Source organism: Rutilus rutilus (assembly GCF_951802725.1).
Source record: "Rutilus rutilus genome assembly, chromosome: 21".
In the NCBI taxonomy this organism is placed as follows: Eukaryota; Metazoa; Chordata; class Actinopteri; order Cypriniformes; family Leuciscidae; genus Rutilus; species Rutilus rutilus.
In genome coordinates, this window is record NC_140226.1 from 23,427,026 (window position 1) to 23,451,626 (window position 24,601).

At 38.2% G+C, this 24,601-nt stretch overlaps 1 protein-coding gene across 1 annotated transcript in view; it reads right to left on the reverse strand.

The window, feature by feature from the left end:
- Positions 1–24,601, reverse strand: part of ush2a (Usher syndrome 2A (autosomal recessive, mild)) — a 219,274-nt gene that overhangs the window by 165,740 nt on the left and 28,933 nt on the right. The window contains exons 9-18 of the mRNA XM_084393685.1: positions 22,932–23,025; positions 17,996–18,191; positions 16,088–16,218; positions 13,994–14,189; positions 10,094–10,741; positions 6,890–7,073; positions 4,735–4,898; positions 2,996–3,154; positions 1,574–2,071; positions 157–435 (exon numbers count right to left, since the gene is read on the reverse strand). Of these exons, the coding sequence (XP_084249811.1) occupies positions 157–435; positions 1,574–2,071; positions 2,996–3,154; positions 4,735–4,898; positions 6,890–7,073; positions 10,094–10,741; positions 13,994–14,189; positions 16,088–16,218; positions 17,996–18,191; positions 22,932–23,025 (2,549 nt within the window). The remainder of the gene's footprint in view (positions 1–156; positions 436–1,573; positions 2,072–2,995; positions 3,155–4,734; positions 4,899–6,889; positions 7,074–10,093; positions 10,742–13,993; positions 14,190–16,087; positions 16,219–17,995; positions 18,192–22,931; positions 23,026–24,601) is intronic.

Here is a 24,601-nt window from a genome sequence, read left to right on the forward strand (position 1 = left end):
GGAGAGGAGGAGCGCTAAAGTAAAACCCTGCCCTCTGTTCAATATTCCGTTTCACTTGGAAATACGTCACAACACTGGAGAAAAGTCGTTTGCAACTTCCGGTTCACGCAGACTTTAAATGGCTTTCTTTGATAGGTCAAAGTGTGTTCAACTGACCTCCTTCTGCGGTACGTCCCACTGCCCACTCTGACAGGGTACTGCCGGCCATGTTAACTGTGAGTACTCTGAAGCGGTAGGTGGAAAACGCTTCTAGATTCGACACCACCGCACTGCTCTCAGGTGGAGTTAGAGCATTCTCATTGGCTGAACTCATTGATGGCCGTGGGTTCAGCCAGCCACTGCTGAGGAAAACCCTTTGCTCTGGACTGTGACTGGTGGCATTTCTCTGCGACTCGTTCAGCAGCTGCATAAAGAGCTCATACCTGATAATTATACCTGGAGAAAAAAAAGAAAGAGACATATATATGCCAATACCTTCTTCCACAATCCCTTATTAAGCCTCAGAAAGAGGCAGAAGATATTGAGATGTAAGACCGGCCATTGACAATTACACAATTACAGCTGCTGCATGAAATTATGTAGAAAAGAGAGGCAGACAGAGAGAATCAGATAGACACAATTAAACGGAGAGGAAATTCATTGAGAGAATTCTCTAAGGGCACTTTATAATGGTCCATGTTAATGAGCTAATTTGGCAAAAAGCATGATAACTGGCATTAAAAGTCATTGATATACAGAGGGCTATTTTGCGACGCTTTTAATGGCGCGAGGCACAATACATAATTGTATGCAGCAATCAACTGTTTTAAATGTGAAATGTTTCTTTGCGGCGCACAGTCCCATCAGTTTATATTGCGAAATGAAGCATGGGCTGAGCCTTAATCAAGCCTCTTGGTTGTAGATTAAAGTTCGTAAGGAATTAATTTTCATCCCGGCTGAGATCAAATGGCATCTCTATAATAGTATTTCTCATTATTGTAATGATGTAGCTGGAGACAGCTAAAAAGGAAGCTACGACAGAGCAGAAGAGCGTTTCAGCTCTGCCATGTGCATTTAGGAATCACTGTTAAATAAATTATGTCTAACAAAATCATACTCCCTCTAAATTAAAAAAAGGAGAGATATATTTGGTGACTATTTAAATGAAAAAAGACAACATTAGTTTCAACAAGTTTAACATCTTTCATCATATTAGGTCTGGTGGAAGACAAAAAAAGGACACAAAATGAAACTATGTCAAAATCAGGGGGTAGCGATCTTTATAACAATGGGAACACATTCCCCATGACTAAAATGGTGCGTATATTCTCAACCAGGAGGCCTCATCAAATTTCTATGGGAGCTGCAGAATGACTTAAAATTATTTAATTAAAATGTTAAAAAAGAAAAAGAAAAAAGAAAAACCTTCTGAAATTACAAAAATAATTGTGGTTAATTAATTGAATATATAAGGGGCTAATCAAATATTGTGTTGGAGAACCACTGGCATATACCCATGCTTTAATGTGTCCCCCCTATTTTTCAAAGTGCCCCAGTTTAAAAACAGTGAAAAATGCTCTAAGGGTGTCAATACCGTTGGGTAACACTGGAGGTTCCCAGTCCACTTTGAGTTGAGAGGACCCTAGGGTTGTGATTCTGGGTGCAGGCTGCTGCTGGGGAGGTATCTGAGCGGTAAGTACGATCAGACTCTCGCTGCGAGCACAGCCTCCGTTAGTGCAAGCCTGCAGACTGAAGTTGTATCGAGTGAATGGTTGCAGCTCCTCAGCAGTAGCCTCTGTTTGAAGTCCTGTGTAGTGGATCCTCTCTTCTCCTGTCAGATCATGTATCGAGCTCAGGGTATAGCTGTCTATCGGACCAGTGGTGTTCAAGGGCTCTGTCCAGTTAAAGGAGGCGCTGGTGGGTTTGGCTCGACCCACAAGGGTTAATTGGAGCTCCTCTTGCTCGGGTACAGAAGACAGGGTGCGTAAACTGACCACGGCACTGCTGGTGTTAGCACGAATATTACTGGTGATGAGCTGGTAAGAGTATGTTGTATAAGGAGACAAATCGGCATCTGTGAAATGTATAGTTCCTGTATGAGAAAGAGAATAAGGAAGCTTTTACATTTTACATTTACATTTATTCATTATGCTGACGCTTTTATCCAAAGCGACTTACAATTGCTATATATGTCAGAGGTCGCACGCCTCTGGAGCAACTAGGGGTTAAGTGTCTTGCTCAGGGACACATTGGTGTCTCACAGTGGATTCGAACCCGGGTCTCTCACACCAAAGGCATGTGTCTTATCCATTGTGCCACACCACCCCTTTACCCCTATATTACCCCTATATTACCCCTATATATGAAATAAATAAGCTGTCAAATTAGATTGATGACAAATGTTAGTGGAACAATGACATCACTACCATTCAAAAGTTCGGGGAGTCAGTCTCTTGGTCATCAAGGCCTAGTAATGTTTTTTTCAAAGCCAAGTAAAAATTGTAATATTGTTAAATATTATTACAATTTAAACTAACTTTTTTAATCTAAAAAATTACTGACCCCAAACTTTGCCATGTGCTTAGAAATTTACTTTTGTGTTCATGTTGATTTCATAAAGTTTTTTAAAAAACATTCATACTTTCAAGTTTCAATTTACTGAGGTGTCACCATCAAGTAAAAACATATTTCCCAATACTACAGTATAACATAATTACATATTAAATAAAAAGTATATAAGTTTGTAATATATATATATATAGCAAAAATTGTTTTTGGGGATTCACACCACATATTTTGAAACATGAACTAAAATCGCCTTGATATAAAAAGGTCAAATTAACACAGTAATGAGAGTCTCCAGGGTTTTCTATAAATCACATTTGATTAGGACACAGAGTTTAAGTATCATTTAATTCCAGAACACAATATTATATTATATACTACATAGGCAAAGACATTATGGCAGCACCATAAAACATTTGACGTTCAGAAAATCTGCATTAGTCTGACTAACCGAACGGGTGCTGGCTATAGCTGGTCTGGATGATCTCTGAATCTCGGAGCAGAGTGTACGTCAGTGCATTGCTGTTGGGGGAGTCAGGGGCTCTCCAGCTCAGCTTTATGGTCGTGGAGTTCAGAACCCGGCCGAGGGGAGGAGGCTGCTGTCGGGGATCTGAACAGGAGTGGTTTAAGACAATGCATATTGCTGATTAATCCGTGAAAAGGAACTAAAGGTGGAAGAGACAAGGTTAAAGCACCACATCTGCTAGCTAACGGGAAAATGGACTATGAATATACAAGAGCAACAATCATTTGTTACATGTAAATAATGCTAACTTAATAAAAACTGTACTGGAGGGACATATTAGGGCTTTAAGAGACTTGGTGAGGTTAAGTGCTGTATGCTCTAAACACATACAGACCCATAAACAGGTCACATTTCAGTATACATGCTGAATGTTTATAGACCAGATATGCACTGAACCAAGGAAGGGTATAAGATCATGAGAGAAATATAGAAATTATCAGAAATGTAGGCAAAGATATAGAAATGTTCAGCTAAAACATAAGGATGCAACATGATTAAATTTGAGTGTCAGCTCATGTAAGTATTTTGAATAAAGTATGTAATAAATCCAGCGTAAATATCACAGCATTTGCGCAATGGCAGTGAGTTTTGACCTTAGGTATGCTTCTCTTGCGTTAAACTTAGAAAGCAATTTGACTATATTGAAGAAATCTGCATTTAAATTACAGTCACTACAATAAAGAAACTCTCTGATATGATCTATAAGAGGCATTTTCCAATTTTTGAGCCAAATGGAATGTTGAGCCAAATAATTTTACTATTTAAGCATTAAGGCGATTTGGTTCTGGAACCGTGACATGGTTTGACGAGCTTTCTTTTCTATGTTGAAGTATTTCCTATTGAAAACCAAAGTTGGAGTAGTATATATCAAAGGGCTCGCCACTCTTTTAGCCACCAGTCTTTAATTTCTGTCATCGTCCCTTGGACGAGAGCATTGAAGATACTTTAAAAATTAATAAATTCCAGCAAAACCTTCAAAGCCAATTTATATTTGGGAAAAATAAATAAAGTATGAGCGCAAGTGCAACCCAGAGCTCAACGTGAACACAACATAAAAGCAACAAAAAACTCAAATTTTCATTTCATGGGATCATGCTGATTAGAAATAAACTTAATTTAGCAGTAATTTAATACTGAAAAATTATTGATAAAAATTAGCTTGGTGTCAATAAAATGTATTATTTGTACTGTGCATGTGTTGTTATGCTTATTGCAGTATTGTGCCATTAGCTTATCAACATGCTAAAGTAAAACTATTGAAATCAGTTATGAGTTATTAATATATACATGTTTATGTGAATAAATATAAAAAATGTTGTCTATTAATCAGTGTTGCTATAGTTAAGTAAAACTAAAATGAATAAAAATAATTTTCATTAACTGAAATTAAGCTGAAATAAAATATAAATATTAGAGGAAAACCTTAAATGAAACAACAATTACAAATGTTGTCTTGTCAACTTAATGAAATAAATTACAAAAAATACTAAAACTAAAACAAAAATAAATAAATTACATTTAAAAATACAAAAAATAAATAAATACAAAAGCACACAAAAAAAGTAAAAAAAAAAATATATATTGATAAATACAATAATAGTATATAAATAATACTAAAATAACGCTACTATAAAACTATTCCTCAAGTATATATTGATTCTGACCTTTACTGCAGCCCAGGTAGTTGTTTGGATCCATGTGACTGGCTCCCTCCACACAGGCGTCACATTTATCTCCGGTCACATAAGGCTTGCACAAGCATTGCCCCGTCTGGGGGTGGCATGTGCCATTGAATCCCCCCACAGGATCACATCCACACGCCTCACACCTAGACACATGAAGATCACAAGAGACACAAAAACCATTTTCATAAGATAAAAAAACAGTATCACTTCTTATGACATTGTCTATGTCTGTAGAGGACATGAAATCAGGTAATTAACCAAAAGTAACAAGTCCAGTTTTATTTACAAAAAACTGTGAGTCTCTCCGACTGGCTAAGATACGAAGAGTTGCACAAAGTGAATGTGTGCATGTTAGTGCGTGTGTGACTGTGAGAGATGGACTAAATGGAGGCATTCACAGATGCACCTGTCAGTGACACTTCTGGGAGGGGTGTAGGGGATGGAGGAGGAAAGGCCCTGAGGGGCCAGCAGCGGGTGATGCGGGGGCCAAGCGCCTGACACCCTCGAAAGCAGCTGATAAAAGCCACAGACTCTTAATGAGCTGAAAATTTGTTCTGTCAACTAGAGGGGTGTTTTGGGCAAAGCCACCCGTTTCCTAATGTGGTTCGACCTTGACTCCTCGGAAGGAGACAGTGAACTTTTTTTTCCTTCCCCCGTCATGCAAAAATGAAGCCAGTTGAGGTATCAAATTCTGTGATCAGTACCAATATTGCGATGTTCCACATGCTTACATTCTCCATATTTGGAATATATCAGTAGCTTGCAGCTATCAAATAAATTACTCCAGATTGCGCCTCGACGTTTGTCTAGAACAGGTGTTGCAAATAGAGCTGGAAAGTTTGCAGACAAGAAATTGAGCAAGTTTGACTGGCAACAAGAAAAAACAGTGAGCAGATATGAATATGACCTACACTTCTGTTAAATAAAACTTTTTTCCCTCCAAGGTTAAATGATTAGCCAAGCACCATTCTCCATGTAGCCTATGTTTGTCATTTGCTGTGATGGCTAATCTTCCCTAACCATATTGTGGGTTTTTAACTACCTCTATTAGGTGGTCCGTAGCGGACTACCCAATATAAGAAAACAAAATAAGATGCATTGTCTTATTGATTCCGGGGCGGACAAATGAGTTTATAATATTCAGATAAAGAAATCTTTATTGTGTAGGATCTCCTGATGCAGTTCAAGCTTCCCCTCTAATCAGTTTAAATAGTTCATTTTTCATCCTTACCGGGCGAACGAGTGCAGCTGGATGGATTGCGTATGCAGTGATCTGTCACGACTCGTATGGATTAACAATTTGTGATGTCCGGTAGCTCGGTTGTTGATGCATTGAAAACACGCACTCATGCTATTTGCATCTCACCAGCCAACAATAATGTTCTCCCTACCTACTGCGCATCCCAACATCATATTTTTTATTTTGGGGGGGAAACACTTAAAAGGTAAACGATGGTTAATATGGGAAGCGCTGACGATGTCCCCCACTGTTCCTTTTCTTCACCCAGCATGGCTGGAGTAGTTATCTATCTCCTACAAGCCCTCAGGAAGGTCATTCAATGAGACTTCAACCAAACCACCAAGACTTAAATATAAAAATAATCAAAAGAAAATCTACCGTATGTAGGAAACGGAGAAAAAAAAAAACATGAAAAATAATTTTCCAATCCATTGACTCCTGAGAATGCCAAGTTTTCCATCCCCAACTTAGGCCATATGTTCAAGCTGGGGAGCTGCTTTGGAGTATATCATTAAGACAGCTAACATATGATGTATTTACAACCTAATTGATGTATCCAACAAATCAACTATGCAGAGAGCATTAAAATGCAGCCTCGTTTAGAGGCAGGAGACTTTTAATGGCTAATTTGACCTTTGCTGGCTCTGTCTGAACCCGTGGGCCAGTAAGCAGCTAACTGGCTCAAATCGCTATGAACAGTGATGTGCATGGTTTTCTAAATGGGCTTTATTCACTAGTGTTCAGTCTCGGTGACGGGAGGGAGGTCTGGAGTAATTTTTGACGGTGATTTACACTGTTCTATTTAACTTGAAGCTATATCTTGCTGCATGTTAATAAATGAAAACGTCTTTCTCGAACATGACCGAAATAAGGGTGTTAGGCTATAGCACTGACCTGCCAGCGCTTGGATTAAAGCCAAAGAAGAGATCCTGGCACTGGTTGCATCTGCGACCGGTCAGTGATGGGTGAGCACACACACACTGCCCTGAGTGGGCAGCACACACCTGCCCCACTGCTCCGACCGAGTGACATTCACACACTTCACACTCGCTCATAGCCGCCTCGGACAGGAAGAAACCTGCAATGACAGGATGCGAAGAAACACAAACAGACTCATTATGCATTTTGATTGTGTGCTCTCTGATTTACTTCCTCTTTTTTATCACTATGAAAATAAAAAAATCTGTCAACATTTCCTTGACGAAAAGTGCAAATGAATGTAATGTTTTCAAACACATAATTGCATGTCATTTACAATGATATGAAAATAAATGTATTTTAATTGTAGAAAGTTCTTTTTTTTTACCCACATAAGTAGGACTTAAGTACATCTTTATATGTAATTTCAGTGAAAAAGTCAATGGGGTCCAATGTTGTTTTGAACACCAGTGACTTTCATTGTATGGACAAATTCTTTTGTTAACAGTTTGAACATCCAAAATACTTTTTGTGTTCCACAGAAGAAAGAAAGTCATAGAAATAATGACAGAATCTTCATTTTTAGGTGACTTATCCCTTTAATGGGATAAGTAGAGTACATCATTATCACTTTCGTTACGAAAAAAGAGCTTCTCATACATTCTGACTAAAATCTCCTTTTGGCTTTCACAGAAGAAAGAAAATCAAGTAGGTATTCATTTTGTGGTTGAAATATTCCTTTAAGAGTGTGCTGGTCTACTTTTCTGTCTATATCTCCTTAAGAATAAAGTACGAGTTGAATCTCAAGGGCTCCGTCAGGCTCCTGCGCTCATCAATCAGACAGGGGGCGCTGAGTTTGAGATGTTTCAATCACAGGCTGCTTCCCCTCCGGTGAAATACGATAGAGGGGCTTCGTGAGGGGGAGCCTGGGGAGGGCCTGCAGAAACACAGTCATCAGTTCCCCCCACCCTCCACCAAATGGATCTCCCCCCGCTCCCTGTGCTTTCAATTTACTCCTGCCAGCCCCACTCTCCGTACACATGCTTTATGTGCCGGCATGGGCGGCCAAAGCTTTGGTGAGCAGCAGGTACGTCTGCATTATTTCATCATGTGTGGGGAGGCACGAGCTAGGGGAGGAATGACCGTACATCCTTGTCTAGTTAACGTGCTAGCTTAGCGCCCTCATATCATATGCATAGGCCAATTGGTGGATGTTGGTGAGCATGGTTTCCCTGCTGTAAAAAATAGCATGTCTAAACTGGCTTAAGCTTACATCTAAAATGACCAGACAAATCTATATTTCTAAATACCAGCAAAAAAAACTATGTTGTGGGCATTTTCAGGTCGGTTTGACTGATTACCCACCAATGGCTAACCCTGTCGAAAAGAAGTGTGCTTAATTCTATAGAATGTGCACTTGTAGTGTACTTCAAATGTTAAAATGTTATTTATTTTTTTAACTGTACTTGCAGATATTAATAATGAAATAAAAAAGCCACTGGCATTTTTATTTCATTATTAAGAGCTGTGGTTAACACAAGCTCAAGATGTTTTTTGCTTCATTATATGGTATAAAATACATCAATAATACCCCACTGTGGCTACAGTGATTGTCGAGGATATTAAAGCTACACTGCGTAGGATTTTCTCCCGTCTAGCGGTGAAATTGTTTATGACTACCAACTGAATATTACTTTCTAGCCCCTCCCATTCCGAGGGCGTTTTAACTCCTACGGTGGCCGTATTATTTCAAATCTGCCGGCAGTCGCGAGTAATCTCCCCCTCGCATTCGTCACGGTGCCACTGAGTGTAAAAACGCGAAAGGCAAAGCTTGAATTTCCAGGTATGTCCCTCTTTGGCTAATGTATTTTCAAGATGGAGGCGCAACATTCGAGCGACTCGCTTGTATGTATTCTAAATGGCAGATTCTACGCTTACGAGAATACTTGATTAGTTGGTAGAAGTAATGAGCACATATCACTTTGAAAGAACAAAGTGTTTTTTGCTAAGAATCAACTTAAAAAATTACACACTGAAGCTTTAAACATAATTTACTCACTTGTTCACTTTTATAGCCTTGTTATGTTCATACTCACACAATTGCAAACTATTATAATTCAAACTTTCCAACTTGTAGATAAATAAAGATTAAAAGAGTTGCCGTCATGCCGTGGTGTATTTAGTTTACAGCCTAACTTTAGCTTTTTACCTCAGCAGATTGTAGGCTTATAATTCATAAATGTGTTAATTGTGATGATTATCTTGATGAACAAAATGTCTAAGTGTCATAAACATGAGTTTATTTTCTGCAATAATTCAAAAGCCAATATTAAAAAAAATCCAGGGTAACGCAACTTCTGGGTTGGCCTACAAAAACTTTCTTTAATTTGTTCTTTAATCTGGTCTAAAATAGTCTGCGTTGTTTTATCATCAGGGTTTAAGGGTTGTTTAACAACCTTTTTATTGGATAATACAGCATTAGCATATCAACTATCCAAATTACAAATAGGGACACATCTCTACAGTACTCTAAAGGAAGAGTAACTTCCTTGGAAGACTGTGCTTGGCGTATAAAAGTGCAAGTTGGTTTTACAGTAAACAGTGAAACAGTGAGGGTTAATCTTAATTACGAATACAAAGGGACCAGCTGTTACAGTTGGTCCTGCCACACTGACACTTGGACCCCTTGGCAGTGCACTTCTAGCACTTACTATGCTGCAAAGAATAAGAGAAGTGCAAACATTTCCACCCCCTGAAGTGCACTTGAGTCATGAGGCCAGCGCTGGCCCAACAACCACTGAGGGGGTTGATTGAGGGTACATGAGGAATGGCCTGTAGCTATGCTAGTTAAACGCCATCGGCCAAAGTGACTGCCAAACACATTCAATTCCCAGGCACAATCTAGGGAAAAAGGAAAAATAAAACAATGCAACAGCTTGCAGAGCCAAGAACAAAATGCGAGGGAGTCATTAGTTAAGGAAAGGAAGAGAGTGCTTTGTAATTCAAAAGATGTTTACTCAGACACTTCAAATGTGATGCGAAATGCCTAGGAATCACAGTAAACAACAAAAGCGATGACTTCACTGGCATCGCCAACACAGTATAATGAGCTTACAAAACCTGATACACCTTGTAAATACACACATAGTAAGATATTCAAATCAGTCTGAAAGCACCAACCTGGTTTACAGGTTCCACAGTCTCGGCCGTAGCGTGTAGGCTGGCACACGCATTGACCGCTAGCAGGATCGCACACGGTTGCAGGCACGGTACCCATGTGGTCACATTGACATGGTTGACATCCATGTGTGGCACCGGCAGAACTCAGGTTGTAGGTGTGAACGGAGCATCGATTACACCGCAGCCCCTGTACGTTGTGTTTACACGTGCATTGGCCCGTGTTCTTGTCGCACACATCTGAGCCATTCACCGTGCCTCTGAGCTCGCACTGGCAAGGCAGACAGCCAAAAGAATTGCTGCGGTCCAGACTGTGGTATCCGTCCCGGCACACGTCACACTGTCGGCCCTCAGTGTGAGGTTTGCACTTACACTGTCCTGATACCGCATCGCAGGAGGTACCGAGAACGGATCCGTTCAGACTGCAGTCGCAGGCAAGGCAGACTCCACTGCCATTCAGACCGTAGAAGTGAGAAATGCAGGTGTCACAGAGGAGGCCTCGCACACCATGTTTGCACTCGCACTGGCCGGTGAAGGGATTACAGAACTGGTGCAGAGAACCCCGTGGGTCGCAGCCACAGGGAACGCAGCCGTTGGGATCTGTGCCATTGAGGAATTTGAAGCCGTAGTTACATCGGTCACATGTTAGACCTAAGTGTAAAAAAAGAGGAGACAACTATCAGTGCTATTCCCAACCAGAACCCCAGGGGGTACTTAAGCAGGTTTCAGGTTTTGCCTTGATAAATTTAACAAGGCAAAATTTTTGCTAAAACTAAACTAAAACTGTGAAATTTTTTAAAGAAAAGAGCTCTCAGATAACGGCTCAACTTTAACGGCTATATTTTTTATTTTTTTATTTTTTATTTATTATGATTTTTTTTTTTATTACTACCAGGATTCCATTTCATTTCATCCTTTATTGCATGTAATTGTGATGTTTTAGTTTTTTTGCTTAAATATTTTTTAAAGTTTAATTGCAAATTCCAAATAAAATATATTTACACAAAAATGTGTAATAAAAAAAAAAAAATTTGACTTTAGATTTCAGTTTTACTTTATTTTTTATTTCTACATTTTATCTCACATTTACCTTTTTATTTTATTTTACTCTGAGGTTGAAACAGGCATCCATTACTTTCATTGCATTATGTTACTTAAGGGGAAAAAAAGTGAAATTCAATTTATGTGGATAACACTAGTAACAGAATATGTGTGCAAATGTGCTTTCTTTTACAGAATGCAGCATTTCATTCATCTTTCGTTCAAACAAATTCTATTCAAATTCGCCTTACCATCCACAAACCACAAACCTTGACATCTGAAATGATTTGGTTTTGGCCTTTACATCATAACCCACATCTCATAACACAATGTAGTATATAGTAAACAAATAAATAAATCAGTGAAATATTACACAAGGAATAAAAAACGAAATTGGTAATGTCATCATTAAGTGAGCCCCTTTCCCAATGATGAATTACTCACCTCGGGCATAACACTTAATTTCTCTAAAAGGAAAATAAATAAATTAAAAGACCCAAGAAGGGGAAGGGAAAAAAGTAAAAATAACTACGAGGCTAAAAAGAATTACAGCTCATTTGGAGACCCTAAAAGGTGGTCTACGTGGAATCAAATCATATCAAGTTTTTTAAAATGTGTGCGGTGCTTATTTGAATATGCCATACATATTCCTGACAGGTAATCTATTCCTAATGTTGCTGAGCAGCGCCTACAGGGCAAACCGTTTACAGCCATAAGTACTGAGAACTCCACACTTCTCCACTGCTGTGTATTTCGCTACAGAGCTCCACTTTAATGAATTTAGATATTAATATATTGCTCCCTACCCACAGTTAAACCTCATTACAACATTATGTTAAATGCACAATGTGACACAGATGAATACTCCAATAATATCACGCCAAAGGTGCTGCAATTTGTCATTGTGCTCATGGCTTGTAGATGTTGGAAAAAAGCTATGGTTACCGTGTGCCGTCCAACTGTGAATATAAAAAGAAATTAACTACTAACTTTTAGAACAAAGTGCAGGCAAAATATGTAAGTCTTAAAGCTTAAGATATAATTTTTTGGTTAAATTGAAGTGAATTTGGTTAACCAGTGAGATACGTGCATTTAACTGGCCGTTGGTGCACCCGTGGAGTGGGACGTGCACCAGCGCAGCCCACATTTTATCAGTAATGCTTTTCTGCATAATATTCTCATACATCAACATTTCAAAGCACATTGTGTACGCAGAGTACTTTGGACGCTTGATAAATTTTGTCCTTATGAAGCTGCGGCTGGCCTCAAACGCGCTGGAGGTAATAAATTGCCTTAATCAAATCTAATTTCTGAAAAATACCTGTGGGAACTACAAACAAAGAAGCAGGTCTTGTAAGAAGCGTGAAAAATAAGGAAGACAGGGGCAGTTTATTATAATCAACTTGGCATTGAATTACAAAATTAAAATGAGGTGGCCCTTGATATCCTGGCTTAGCAATACACATGATCTTCTAAGTAACATTCTTTTGCATTTCATAAGAAAACGGTTCAAAGGTACAAAGAAGAAGAAAAAAAATGGAACAGATTTATCGCAAAGGACCTGGAATGCCTGGAAAAGCTGGAAGAAAAATCCTTTTGGCTGCTGCTCATAATAAATTCGTGAAAAAACAGGGCTTTGCCAGAAAAAAAAACATTTACATATGCAGCATAGTGGAGCGATCACTGTATGCTTCATATGTTTTCATTTCAGAAATTAAAAAGTGCAGATAAGTAGCAAATGAATAATTTCTAATTATATATAGGCTATATATATATATGTTTGTTTTTTGTTGTTTTTTTGTGTGTTTTTTGGGGGGGGGGGGGGGGTGTATTTGAAATAAACATGAAATAATAGATAGTTGACGTCCTGGGATTTGAATTAAATTAGGTAACAATTATGATAAACTTAAAGGTCCCATTTTTCCTGTGTTTTTGAAGCTTTGATTGTGTTTACAGTGTGCAATATAACATGTGTTCATGTTTCGCGTGTAAAAAAAACACTGTATTTTTCACACAATTTACTTATCTGTATACTGCTGTTTTCACTGTCCTAAAAACGGGCTGATAACTTCCTTGTTCTATGAAGTCCCTCCTTCAGAAAAAATATGTAACGAGTTCTGATTGTGCCAGCGGTTCCTGTGTTGTGATTCGACAGCAGCTTAGCGCACGTTGCTCGGAAAGGTCACGCCTCTTACCATAACGTGGAGATGCATGCGCTCAGTGTTATTATATGAAAATAACAGCGTCTCGACGACATGGCGACAAACACACTCTACAAACGCAACTCTTCCTCTTCTCCTTGGGAGTGCAACAAGACCACGCCCCCTTGTTTTGTGTATTCCTGTGGGCGGAGGTTAGTCAAAAAACTGTTCTAGTGACGTCATTAAAGCAGGAAGTAGAGGGATGTAGTCCAAACCGGCCGTTCGCTGTATTCTTTGAAAGAAGACTTCTGTTAAATAAAATATCTCACTTGGCATTGAACTTTGAGCTTTATCATTTTACAGGTATTATTTATGCTCTAACAGCAACATTACACACTAACTAAAGTTTGAAAAATGGGATCACGAAGAACAGGACCTTTAATATAAAATTTCCCTTTTACATTCATTTACATTTCACGATAAATCTTAATGTCGACAAAAATTAAGATCATGACTTTTACGTCAACTACCGTCCTATTTATTTTGTTTATGTATTTACTTTTTGCTCTCTACATTTTATCAAGTTTGTGGGAATTAACAGAGAGAGAGAGACAGAGAAAAAGGCTGAGAGACAGAAAAAAGAAGTTGGAGAGAGAGGAAGAGAAGGATGGGAGAAGAGAGCAAAAGAGCGAAGGAGGGCGCAATGCTGCTTGATACGTACCGATTACGTTTGCCTTGCACTGGCATTGACCTGAGTCCTGGTGACAGGTAATATCTGGCTGCACGGTCCCGGCGGTATTGCAGTTACAGGCGCGGCAGCCGTCAGCCAGCGCCGACTGCAGCTTGTAGAATCCGTGTTGGCACTGATTGCACTGTCTGCCAGACACATGTCGCTTGCACTTACACTGCCCCCCGATCTGTGGAGGAAGGAGAATGTCACGTGACCGTGCTCCAATTAGTCAAGTTGAGCAGGGCAGTGTGAGTGTGTGTGAGTCATGGATGGGCAGCTCTGCTCTGTCTCTATCCCCCCACCCCGCCGATACCCATTTGGGCTGCTGGGATGCTTTTTATCTCCATTACAGAGAACGGAGTGGTTTAGGATGGGGGAGAAGAGGTCACAACACCTGAGCTCACAAGCTGCCATTGTGCAGAGGGTCGTGTGGCTTAACAAAACGGATCCTTTCTTTGGGATGGATTGAAAGTACCAGCTGTTGTTTGAATGAATGAGGGGGGAATATTTGATACTTCTGACACGAACAGCTACCGTGATGCTGGCAATAAAGTAGTGCTGATACGAAAGTCAATAACAAACCAATGCTTTGGAAAGATGACAAGTGGACTTTTGGGAAAAGTAGTTCAAACTACATTTTGCTAATGCTTATAATATAATATATTTTTAAGGGCTGTGCAACGATTAATCGCATCCAAAATAAAAGTTTGTGTTTACATAATATATATGTGTGTGTACTGTGTATAATTATTTTGTATATATAAATACACACACATGCATTATTATATATTTAAGAATATTTACATGTATATACTGTATATATATATATATATATATATATATATATATTTATATATAATTTATATTATATATAAATGTTTTATATATAAATAACACATTTTCTTAATTATATCCATTTGTTAATATAACAAAATATTATAAAATAAAATGACTAAAATAATATTTATTAGTATTATCATCCTCATCTGTGTGCATACTGTTTTATGACCTCATTCGCTTATAGACTACTGGAATATATATATATATATATATATATATATATATATATATATTATACATATACACATATATATATTTCTTCTTTTTTTTCTTTTTTTTTCTATTACACCACAGGTTGATACAATATGTACCAGAATAAACAAAATCATAAAAAGGTCTCAATACTTTAAAAATAAGTAGTATAAAGTATAAAGTATAAAAATACTCACAAATCCTAAATAATTTATCAACAACGCTAACAGGGTAAAACATAAGACTTAAGCTACATACATTTCAACCAAAATTTGCCAAGAAAACACAATCCCTACCCAGCACCTAAAAGAAACAGCCCAAATAACAGTGTAAAGTCATTAGCATATGTGAGGAAATAATCATTCTGATAATTTAAATAAGGTAACAATCTAACATGGGGCTGACCCAGCCATTGATTCTGAATTTGTCATCCAGTATATCTATCGACATGGATCTGTTCCTCCAAAATGCCTTTCATGATGCTAAGATAAAGGAAAAGGTGGGGGAGAATTCTCCTGAGAGAGGCTCTCATGACGACACTTTTACATACTCCCAACTGATCAAAACACTGATAAATGCTGTTGTGAATACTAAAGTCCTCAGCCAATACATCAATGCAAACCTCTCGAGAAGGATTGGCCAATATCGTTATCTGAATCTACAATTCTCAATTCCGTCACAAAGCCGGGGATCAAAGCCTGAGATGTCTTCCTTTAAATATGCACAGAGATTGCCTTGCCGGTACCGTTGCACCTCAAAATTCTTGAATGTTATTTAACGTCATAAATATCAGATCAATGAGTAAGACCATATGGAATCATATGGAGTCAAAAATCTGCAAAAATCTGTAGAAAGTACTCTTATTTGTTGTGGAAATTATTATTAATCAAAATATCTAATAAATGAATATAAATATGCAAAAACCGAGGGATAAACTTGGTAAATGATAGGGGTTCAATATCTGCTTTCTGTGCAGGCCTTTTTATTAGAAGTGCAAACATTTTTGTGGGTAAAGTATGAATAATGTGTTTGTGTGTGCATGTCTACACTCACCGGCTCACATTCTAAACTGCCATTGGCGGTCCCGGCGCTGTGGCACTCACATGGTTTACACACGTCCTTGGCCCACAGGAGTGTACCCACCTCCCTGTAGAAAAGACTCTGACACCGCTCACAGTTCCTGCCTTTAAACCCAAAGAGAGTGAGTGTCTATGTGTGCTTGTAGAAGGAAATGGGTGGGGGGAGGGGAAATTGATGCCAACCTATTAAAATTCAATCATATCATAGGACTATGATTTCAAATTAAAAAACTGCAGTCTTGGGAGAGGTCCGGCGAGAGTGTGTAATTTTCTAAGGTGTCCATTTTAATGTCCTCTTTCATCCCTACCTGCCACTGCGCCTGATGCCCAGCATATGAAACAATGAACCCGTTAGCATGGCCTGATTTACTTCATTAAATGTCCATCTGTTTTCGCTCTGATGCATTATTTCGATTTTTCTGCTCTGTTTTTTGATGCTTTCATTACATCACTGCTATTTCTCCAGCTGTTGTAATGAACAATTTCTGGTTTTCATGCCATATTGGAAAAATACTAAATTATTTTATAAAACATATGAAAGAAGTAGGTCCAATATGGGTTTTTCCAATAATCGATTGGGATATCTTGTATGGAAGCTTGTTTCCGCCATTGAATAAAAAATAAAAAAGGTAATTGTGACTTTTTATCTTAGTATTGTGTGATATAAACTCGCAATTGCGAGTTATAAAGTCAGAATTGTGAGATATAAACTTGTAATTCTGAGAAAAAAAGTCTGTATTTTTTTCCCTCAGAATTTGACCTTATAACTTGCAATTGCGGGTTTATATCTCACAATTCTGAGAAAATAAGTCAGAATTGCGAGATTTAAACATGCTATTGCTAGAAAAAAAAAGTCAGAATTGCGGAAAAAAAGTCCAAATTGCGAGAAAAAAAGTCAGAATTGCGAGACAAACTCGTAATTTCAGGGGGAAAAAGTCAGAATTGTGAGATATAAACTAGCAATTGCAAATTATAAAGTCAGAATTGCGAGGTATAAACTCGCAATTGCGAGAAATAAAGTTAGAATTGCGATATATAAACTCACAATTCAGACTTTTTTCTCGCCATTACAAGTTTGTCTCTTGTAACTGACTTTATAACTCGCAATTGCTAGTTTATATCTCGCAGTTCTGACTTTATAACGCGCAATTCTGACTTAACTCGCAATTGTGAGTTTATCTCGCAATTCTGACTATATAACTCACAATTCTGACTTTAGAACTTGCAATTCTGACTTTAGAATTCACAATTTTGACTTTAGAACTCGCAAAATTTTTATTGTTTTATTCCATGGTGGAAACAAGCTTCCATAATCTAGAGAGCAAGATTATTTTAATGGTAATATAGAATTATCTTAGACATTTCTACACAATATTTAATCAAATTTGTATATATAATGTACAGCAGAAACTCTGAAACTTTCAAGTTTCAATTACATTTACAGATTTAAAGATGCTGTATGCTTTTTCACTCTACTAAAGCATAAAAATACCATAATATGTTTGCAAATATTGAAGAAACATGTTAAGATCACACACTTGTTTCTCTGAACGCTGTTTCTTACTACACTTCTACAGCCAGTTATTTTACTTTGAAATGTGCGTTTCCAGGCTGGAATGTTTGTTTTTTTGGTCTGAGATACTGCACGTTGCCAATTTTCATTGTCCATTGCACTCGTTCCTGTTGTGTGTGCTCAACTGGCAACCCGTGTGAGTGGTGTCCAGTCTGAGGAGGAGGTGGCGGGAGAAACGACGATCTCTGATATTTTGAATTGGACTGCAGTACCTATTTCGACCACTAGTTGTCATTCTTAAAGACTGCACCTTTAAATTAGTTACAATTTTTACAATCGCTCTCTGAAAAAACATCATATGCTGTTTACCTGTGGTGTTATGTGTACAGTTATCACACACCCCTCCACCTCCTCTGAAGTGCTCTCCAGGTTGAGGGTCCAGGCTGACGTTATAGTGGCAGGAAGAGGAGTGGCCGTAGCACTGGCATGGGCGGCAGTTGTACGCCTGTACCTGATCTCCAGCTCTGAAGGGCTTGTCATTGAAGAGAGGAGAGCAGCGATCGCACTGTTGGAGAGAGTAAGAGATCAGAGCACATCTACATACATCATCTACATATACATTTATCAGCAATATCCAGATGCGACCTCAAGGTTTAATAGTAAAGTCCCCACAGTCAAAAATAACAGTTTTTCCATATGTACAAGACAGAGTAAAATCAGCTCATTCATTATAAGTGACTTTCAACAACTGAACTGTTTTATTAGGACACTCTCATCGACCATACATCTCATAATCGAAAGAGAGAGACGGAGAGGCAAGAGGAGAAAAATTAGTTTTTTGAGCCTTTATTGGCCAAGTATTTGATTTTTGTGAACAGTCATTACAAATTACGGAGAACACGGGAGGCATCAAATGAAATGATTAAAAATGTATTATAAAAGGCAAAGGAGTCCCCAGTGACTACTCAAGCTGTGGCAGAGGCTCGCTGTGTCAGGCTGCTGTTTGGGCAGCCGTAGTGGGCCGTGAGCCCGGAGGGAATTGCAAATTCAGCAGGCTGGATGCTAGAAGAGCCAGACACAGACCACCCGCCATACAGCCTTCTATGCCAATCAGGGGTCTGACAGTCAAGCTACAGGGATTTAGATTTTTATATATCACATAATGTAGTTTCAGAACGAGCAAATATAGGTGCAACAGTTTTGGCATACTAAAACATAAATTAGCCTACAAAAACACATGCCAGATATGAATATCCTCTACAACGTTATACAAATAATAATCAAACGGTTTATAATATGGTTTGGAATTTTTCTAAAGAAATTGAAACAAACTTAAAGGTAACACTTTATTTTAAGGTGACATAGTTGTACATTTTACATGTACTTACTATTGTGATAACAATAATGATGTATATTTACAAGCAACTCACCCTAAACCTAACTATATAGTTAATTAATATTACTCAATACTTTTTGTACTTACACAGTAACAATGTCAACTTGAAATAAAGTTGAACCCAAACAAACAAACAAACAAATAAATAAAAATTAATTTGAAGAAAATGTATTAATGAAATGATTAATAAAAAGTCATTTTATTCAGTCAAACTAATCATATGTGAAAACTATGGAAGCTTGTTTCTACCACAGAATAAAAAATTAAAAAGGTAACAATTTTATCTCACAATTGTGACTTTTTTTCCTCACAATTGCAAGTTTATATCTTGCAATTCTGACTTCATAACACGCAATTGGGAGAATATGATATAAAGTTGCAATTCTGAGAAAAAAAGTCCATCTTTTTTGGACATAATTTATGTGCTCGACCAAAGTTGATCAATATGGAAAATGCAATTAAGTAGACTAATCAAAATCCAAAATTTCATCCACAAAACTAAAACCACAGAACAGAGATCGGCACACACAAGTATTGTGTGTTTTGTATTCGTCTCCAGTGTGCAAAGAGTCGGGCTCCAGTGGGAAAAGAGCCTTCATCCCGTGTGAAAGGCCTCTGTGAATGCCATGGCTAATTTCACGCTCCCTCAGGAAAGGTCTGCGCGTGGCTGCACCAGTAGCGAGCCTACAGTTAACCTTTAGCCTGTTAGAAAACACAAGGATTTAGCGATGCATTGCCAAAAATGGCATTCTCCATCATTTAAATGATATTCATAAGACTAAAGGGATCATACCGAGGCTAACATTGTAGCAGGTTAAAAAACAGTAATTATAGTGGAAGAGACACGAACATTTCATTATGCTTAACTCTATATTGAAACACTGTGAATATGTCTGATATTTAAAGTGAGCTAAATTTTGCTGAGAATATTGCCTTTCATAATTAGTGATGCACCAGGTAATTAAATTAGAATCTATCAAACCAAACTACATTGATTGATAAATTGATTGTACCCTTAAATAGCTTCAATCAATCAATCAATAAACAAACAAACAAATAAATAAATAATATTATTATTGCTGTCATCCTGATAGGGTGACATATACTGCATATTTATATATTAGGGTGACAGCATTAAACTTAAAAAAATATACATGTATATAAATATATATATATATATATATATATATATATATATATATATACTGTATATATATCTTTTTATATATATATATATATATATATATATATATATATATTTTTTTTTTTTTTAAGTTTAATGCTGTCACCCTAATGATATAATATATCGTCCCCTTGGAATTATAAGGTTCTATCTGACATTTTTGTCAAAATTTAGTTATTCACATATTCTTATTCTGTGACCACTTCTTTACATTATGTGATGTTGTTTTTTAAGTTGTGTACATTTTGGAACTTTTTATTTAGAAAATAAAAAGGTTCTTTCTACACAGTCGAATGGAATGCAAAAACTTTAAAGCTCAATATCTCAAAACTGCTCAGAACGCAGATAGAACCTTATAATTCCAAGGGGACGATATATCTAATATATACACTAAATTCAACTAATTAAAACTAGAATACGCAATCAATTCTATAACAGAGTCAAAAACAGAGATGAACAACAGTATTTAAAATATTTAAAGAAATGCCTCACAGGGCCTCAAATAATCAGTAAATCCTTGTAATGAATGTTTTTTGTAAATCGTTTCATTCAGATGGTTTTCAAAAGGAGGCCATGAGTCTTTCAGACAAATTAATTCACTAATATGAATGTTATATATGAAAGAGTGTACAGTGTAGAAGAGCATTCTAGTATTCAGTTAGTAGCGTCACAACTTTTACACAGCTACACCCCACCATGTGTTGAGTTGTAGTAGAAGACTACATTTATTAGGATGTGGCCTCAGTGGCCTAAAAGACACACACATAGACACTCTTGTCTTACACAGAGACAGAAAATGAAGATTTGTTAATAGACATTGTCTGAATAGTTTCTGAGGGATGAATGCGGTGGAATGTGGCTGAGGCATTAACAGGACACATCAAAAACGCTCTCTGTGGAATGTGAATGACATGAATGACCTATTGTCACATACATGTGAACTCCAACACTGCTTTCCTAACTGAGTGACAATCATTTCAGTCAATGTGCACTGACGACAAGAAATGAGACCCCATCGGCACTTTCATTGGCTCTGAGTGGGATATTACGAGGAAGCAAACATTAGTAGGGCCAGCCTAGATCCGTGTCTCAGAGCTAGTAAGTAAACACAGCAGATAGCTTCGGGGCAGGCGACAGTCCCACCTCGAAGCCAGGTGTTTGGGTCTAGGGGCGTTTAGGGCGACGAGACAACTCATATTTACCATATTTACACACACACACTTTTCAGTATATACGTGTTCGATGTGGCCCTTGTTTGTTTCGGTGAAAACAACAACAGTAGCAGCAGTAGAGAGAGTGTGCCGTGTCTGGCCTTGAATAATGCATGACATCTGGTGAATAATTTAAATCACCAAACATCAGGTTTAAAAGTTTAATCCTGGGACTTGTTCCCAATGTTCAGAATTATAAGCAGCGATCTGGACAGTGCAGACTCTCAATAGGAAGAACAGTGAGGAGATTCCAGAGAGGAATGGAGAACTAGTAGAATATGGAAAAGACTACAGGGTTTTTTTTTTTGTCAAAAGCAGTTCTACAAATAAAGGACATTTAAACCTAACTATATTTTCACATGCAGAATTGCTGAAGCTAAAAAAATCAAACTGTCTCCCCTAAATGGTCCTTTCTCGCATTTGTAGTGTAGGAAGGTCTGATTCGTTCTAGTGAATCAGTTCATACTAAACCAGTGGATCTCAATCTTTTGACTTCAAGGGTCCCCCAATGTCCACAACAATATTTGCATATTTGTATACAATATTTTTCTCTAATGTCTGATTCATTTTTAGTGAATCAGTTTGCCCTAAACGGGCTCTTTCATTCTAGTAAATTGCTATACCTCCAAAATGCTCCCTTCTCTCAAATGTGCCATCAGAAAGTCTGATTTATTCTAGTGAATTGACACACCCTAAACTTTCTCTTCTCATATGTAGTAGGTCTGATTTGTTGTTCCTCCTAAATGGTACCGTCTCTCATATGTAGCTAAACGATCCTCTCTATCATATGTATGAACGTCTGTATTGGTTTACCTTAAAAAATGCCCCCTTCTTTCAAATGCTTCATTATAGTGAAACAGTTTGGACTCAACAAACCTCTCTCTCATATTTCAAACCGGAAAATCCAATGCATTCTAGTGAATCTCTCTTATATGTAGCATTGAACAGTTTATTCGAATGGTTCATGGAATTTTTTTTTTTTTTAAGTCCTTCATGGTATTTTAGGTCTCGGCTACAACTTGACTGTAGTTCAAATACTTTAAATTATGATAATCTTGGCAAACTACAGTTTCAAAGTAGCTTCTCGACACTGGTGAGCCATGGCATTCCTGAAAGTGTGAGTACTGGCGCCGTGTCATCAGAGCTTTCCCTGAGATATAATTACCTTTGCTGGACTCATCATCAAGACACCCAGGGGCTGATGGGACAGGACGATTAGAGCATTGCTGCCCACAAAACCACTTCCTTCTCTCCTTCCCCTTTTCTTTTTTACCCTTCTTTTAGCTCTTTTCATCAGGAAACTGGAGATGTGCGGGAATGATCTCTCTGTCTCTTGTTTTCCTCACACTCTAACACTCTCTCTCTCTCTCTCTCTCTCTCTCTCTCTTTCTCACTGCTTTTTTCCTGTCATTCCGTTAAGGCCTATTTTTGAGTGTGCTGTTCATTAAAGAGGACTCTTGCATGTCATTAAAGGGAAGTGGTTAATTAAAAGGGGGCCTCCCCTGCGGGACTCACATTAGCTCCATGTGTGTGGCTCTCTGGGAGGCAGGCGCAACGGTACGGACTCACACTAGTGTCACAGCTGTCTGCATGGCCATGGCACTCACACCTAAAGGGACAAAGACACACAATTAGAACCCACATCCTTCTGGAGAATGGTCATTTCTGTTCTTCTCATACATCTAGTGGAACTGGTTCTCAAGGTAAATACAAAATTTGTGTTTTGCTTGAATACCTTAATTGGAGCGGGTATAGGGTGAAATCAAGGAAACGGGACATTATGATGCAGATTAAGCAGATATGATTTGTTCATGTTCCTCAAAACTATGCTATGTTTAAAAGTAAATTTTTAAGTAAGCATGATATGGTGAGAACAACAACATTTTCTTCCATAATGTGACATTTCCAAATTAAATAGGGTATTTACATTTCACACATAAAATTAAGTGAAACAAGACATGATTTTATACTGTGGTAATTGATTGGCTGAGAAAAAAGAGGTCTTGATGATGTCAGCAGAAAGGAAAGTTGTTTTAGGCCCCGTCCACACTACTGCGTTTTCGTTTAAAAACGGAGACCTTTTGCTACGTTTGCACCTCCCGTCCACACTAAAACGGCAAAAACGGAGACCCAAAATGGAGAAGTTTAGAAACGCTGCCGACCCGTTTTTCGTTTTGAATCTCCGGAGGGCGTTTTAGGGTGGACGGGTCAAAACGGAGGACTTTAGAAACGATGACGTAGTAGAGGCTCACGCTCGGCTCTATGATTGGGTGTCATCAGTCATGGCGTAGGCTATATCTTTTCTAGCAGCTGTTGTGCAAGTAAATTCTGCATTTTACAATGCTAACAGCCTACATGCGCCGGAGGCAAGCTATTATTCGAGCGATCTGTGACAATTCCCGGTAAAATAGTGACAATGTGACAATTCCCGTGTGCAACTGACAATTCCCGATAAAATAGTTTACGTTTGACAATTCCCGGTATCGACCGTGTACATGGAGCGTCGGTTTTGGGTTAACCCGGGAAGAACCAGCGCATGGTGGGATAATTTTATCAATGAAGTTGTGTTTACACCTGCTCGCGCATGCCCAGTGTTGGTGAATGGTCACGTGATCCGCGTTTTCAGTCGTTTTAATGTGGACGGAGATCGTATTCGTTTTAATTCTCCGTTTCTAAACGAAAACGCAGTAGTGTGGACGGGGCCTTAGGCAGGGCAAAACAAAAAACTTAAGACAGGACAGGAGGGATAATGTATTTTGATGAAAGATTGACATGACTATGTTTTTCTTCTTCTTTGAAATAACATGTAATCAAGTGTGTAATGTAATCCAGTGTTTCCCCTACCATTATATAAGGGGGGCGCCCCGCCCTCCTAACGGCTCCCCCCGCCCCCCTTGGAGGTCAAGTAAATTTGATTTGATTTTCTTTATAGCGACAGATTACAATTTGTTATTTTATTTAAAAAAAACCTAAATGGCCCTTAAGTAATATGTTATTTATCTTATTTCCACGATGGCATGTCTTTTCTGTCTGTGTTTACAATTATCCCAATGAGTGCGCACACTCACACACAAACAAACACTTGCGTCACATACAGTTGAGCACTAGCGGACAGAGAGCGCGCGGCTGGAAATGTGTCGCTGAACTGAAGATGGCAACACTCGCTCTAGCCTACTGCGAGTAGC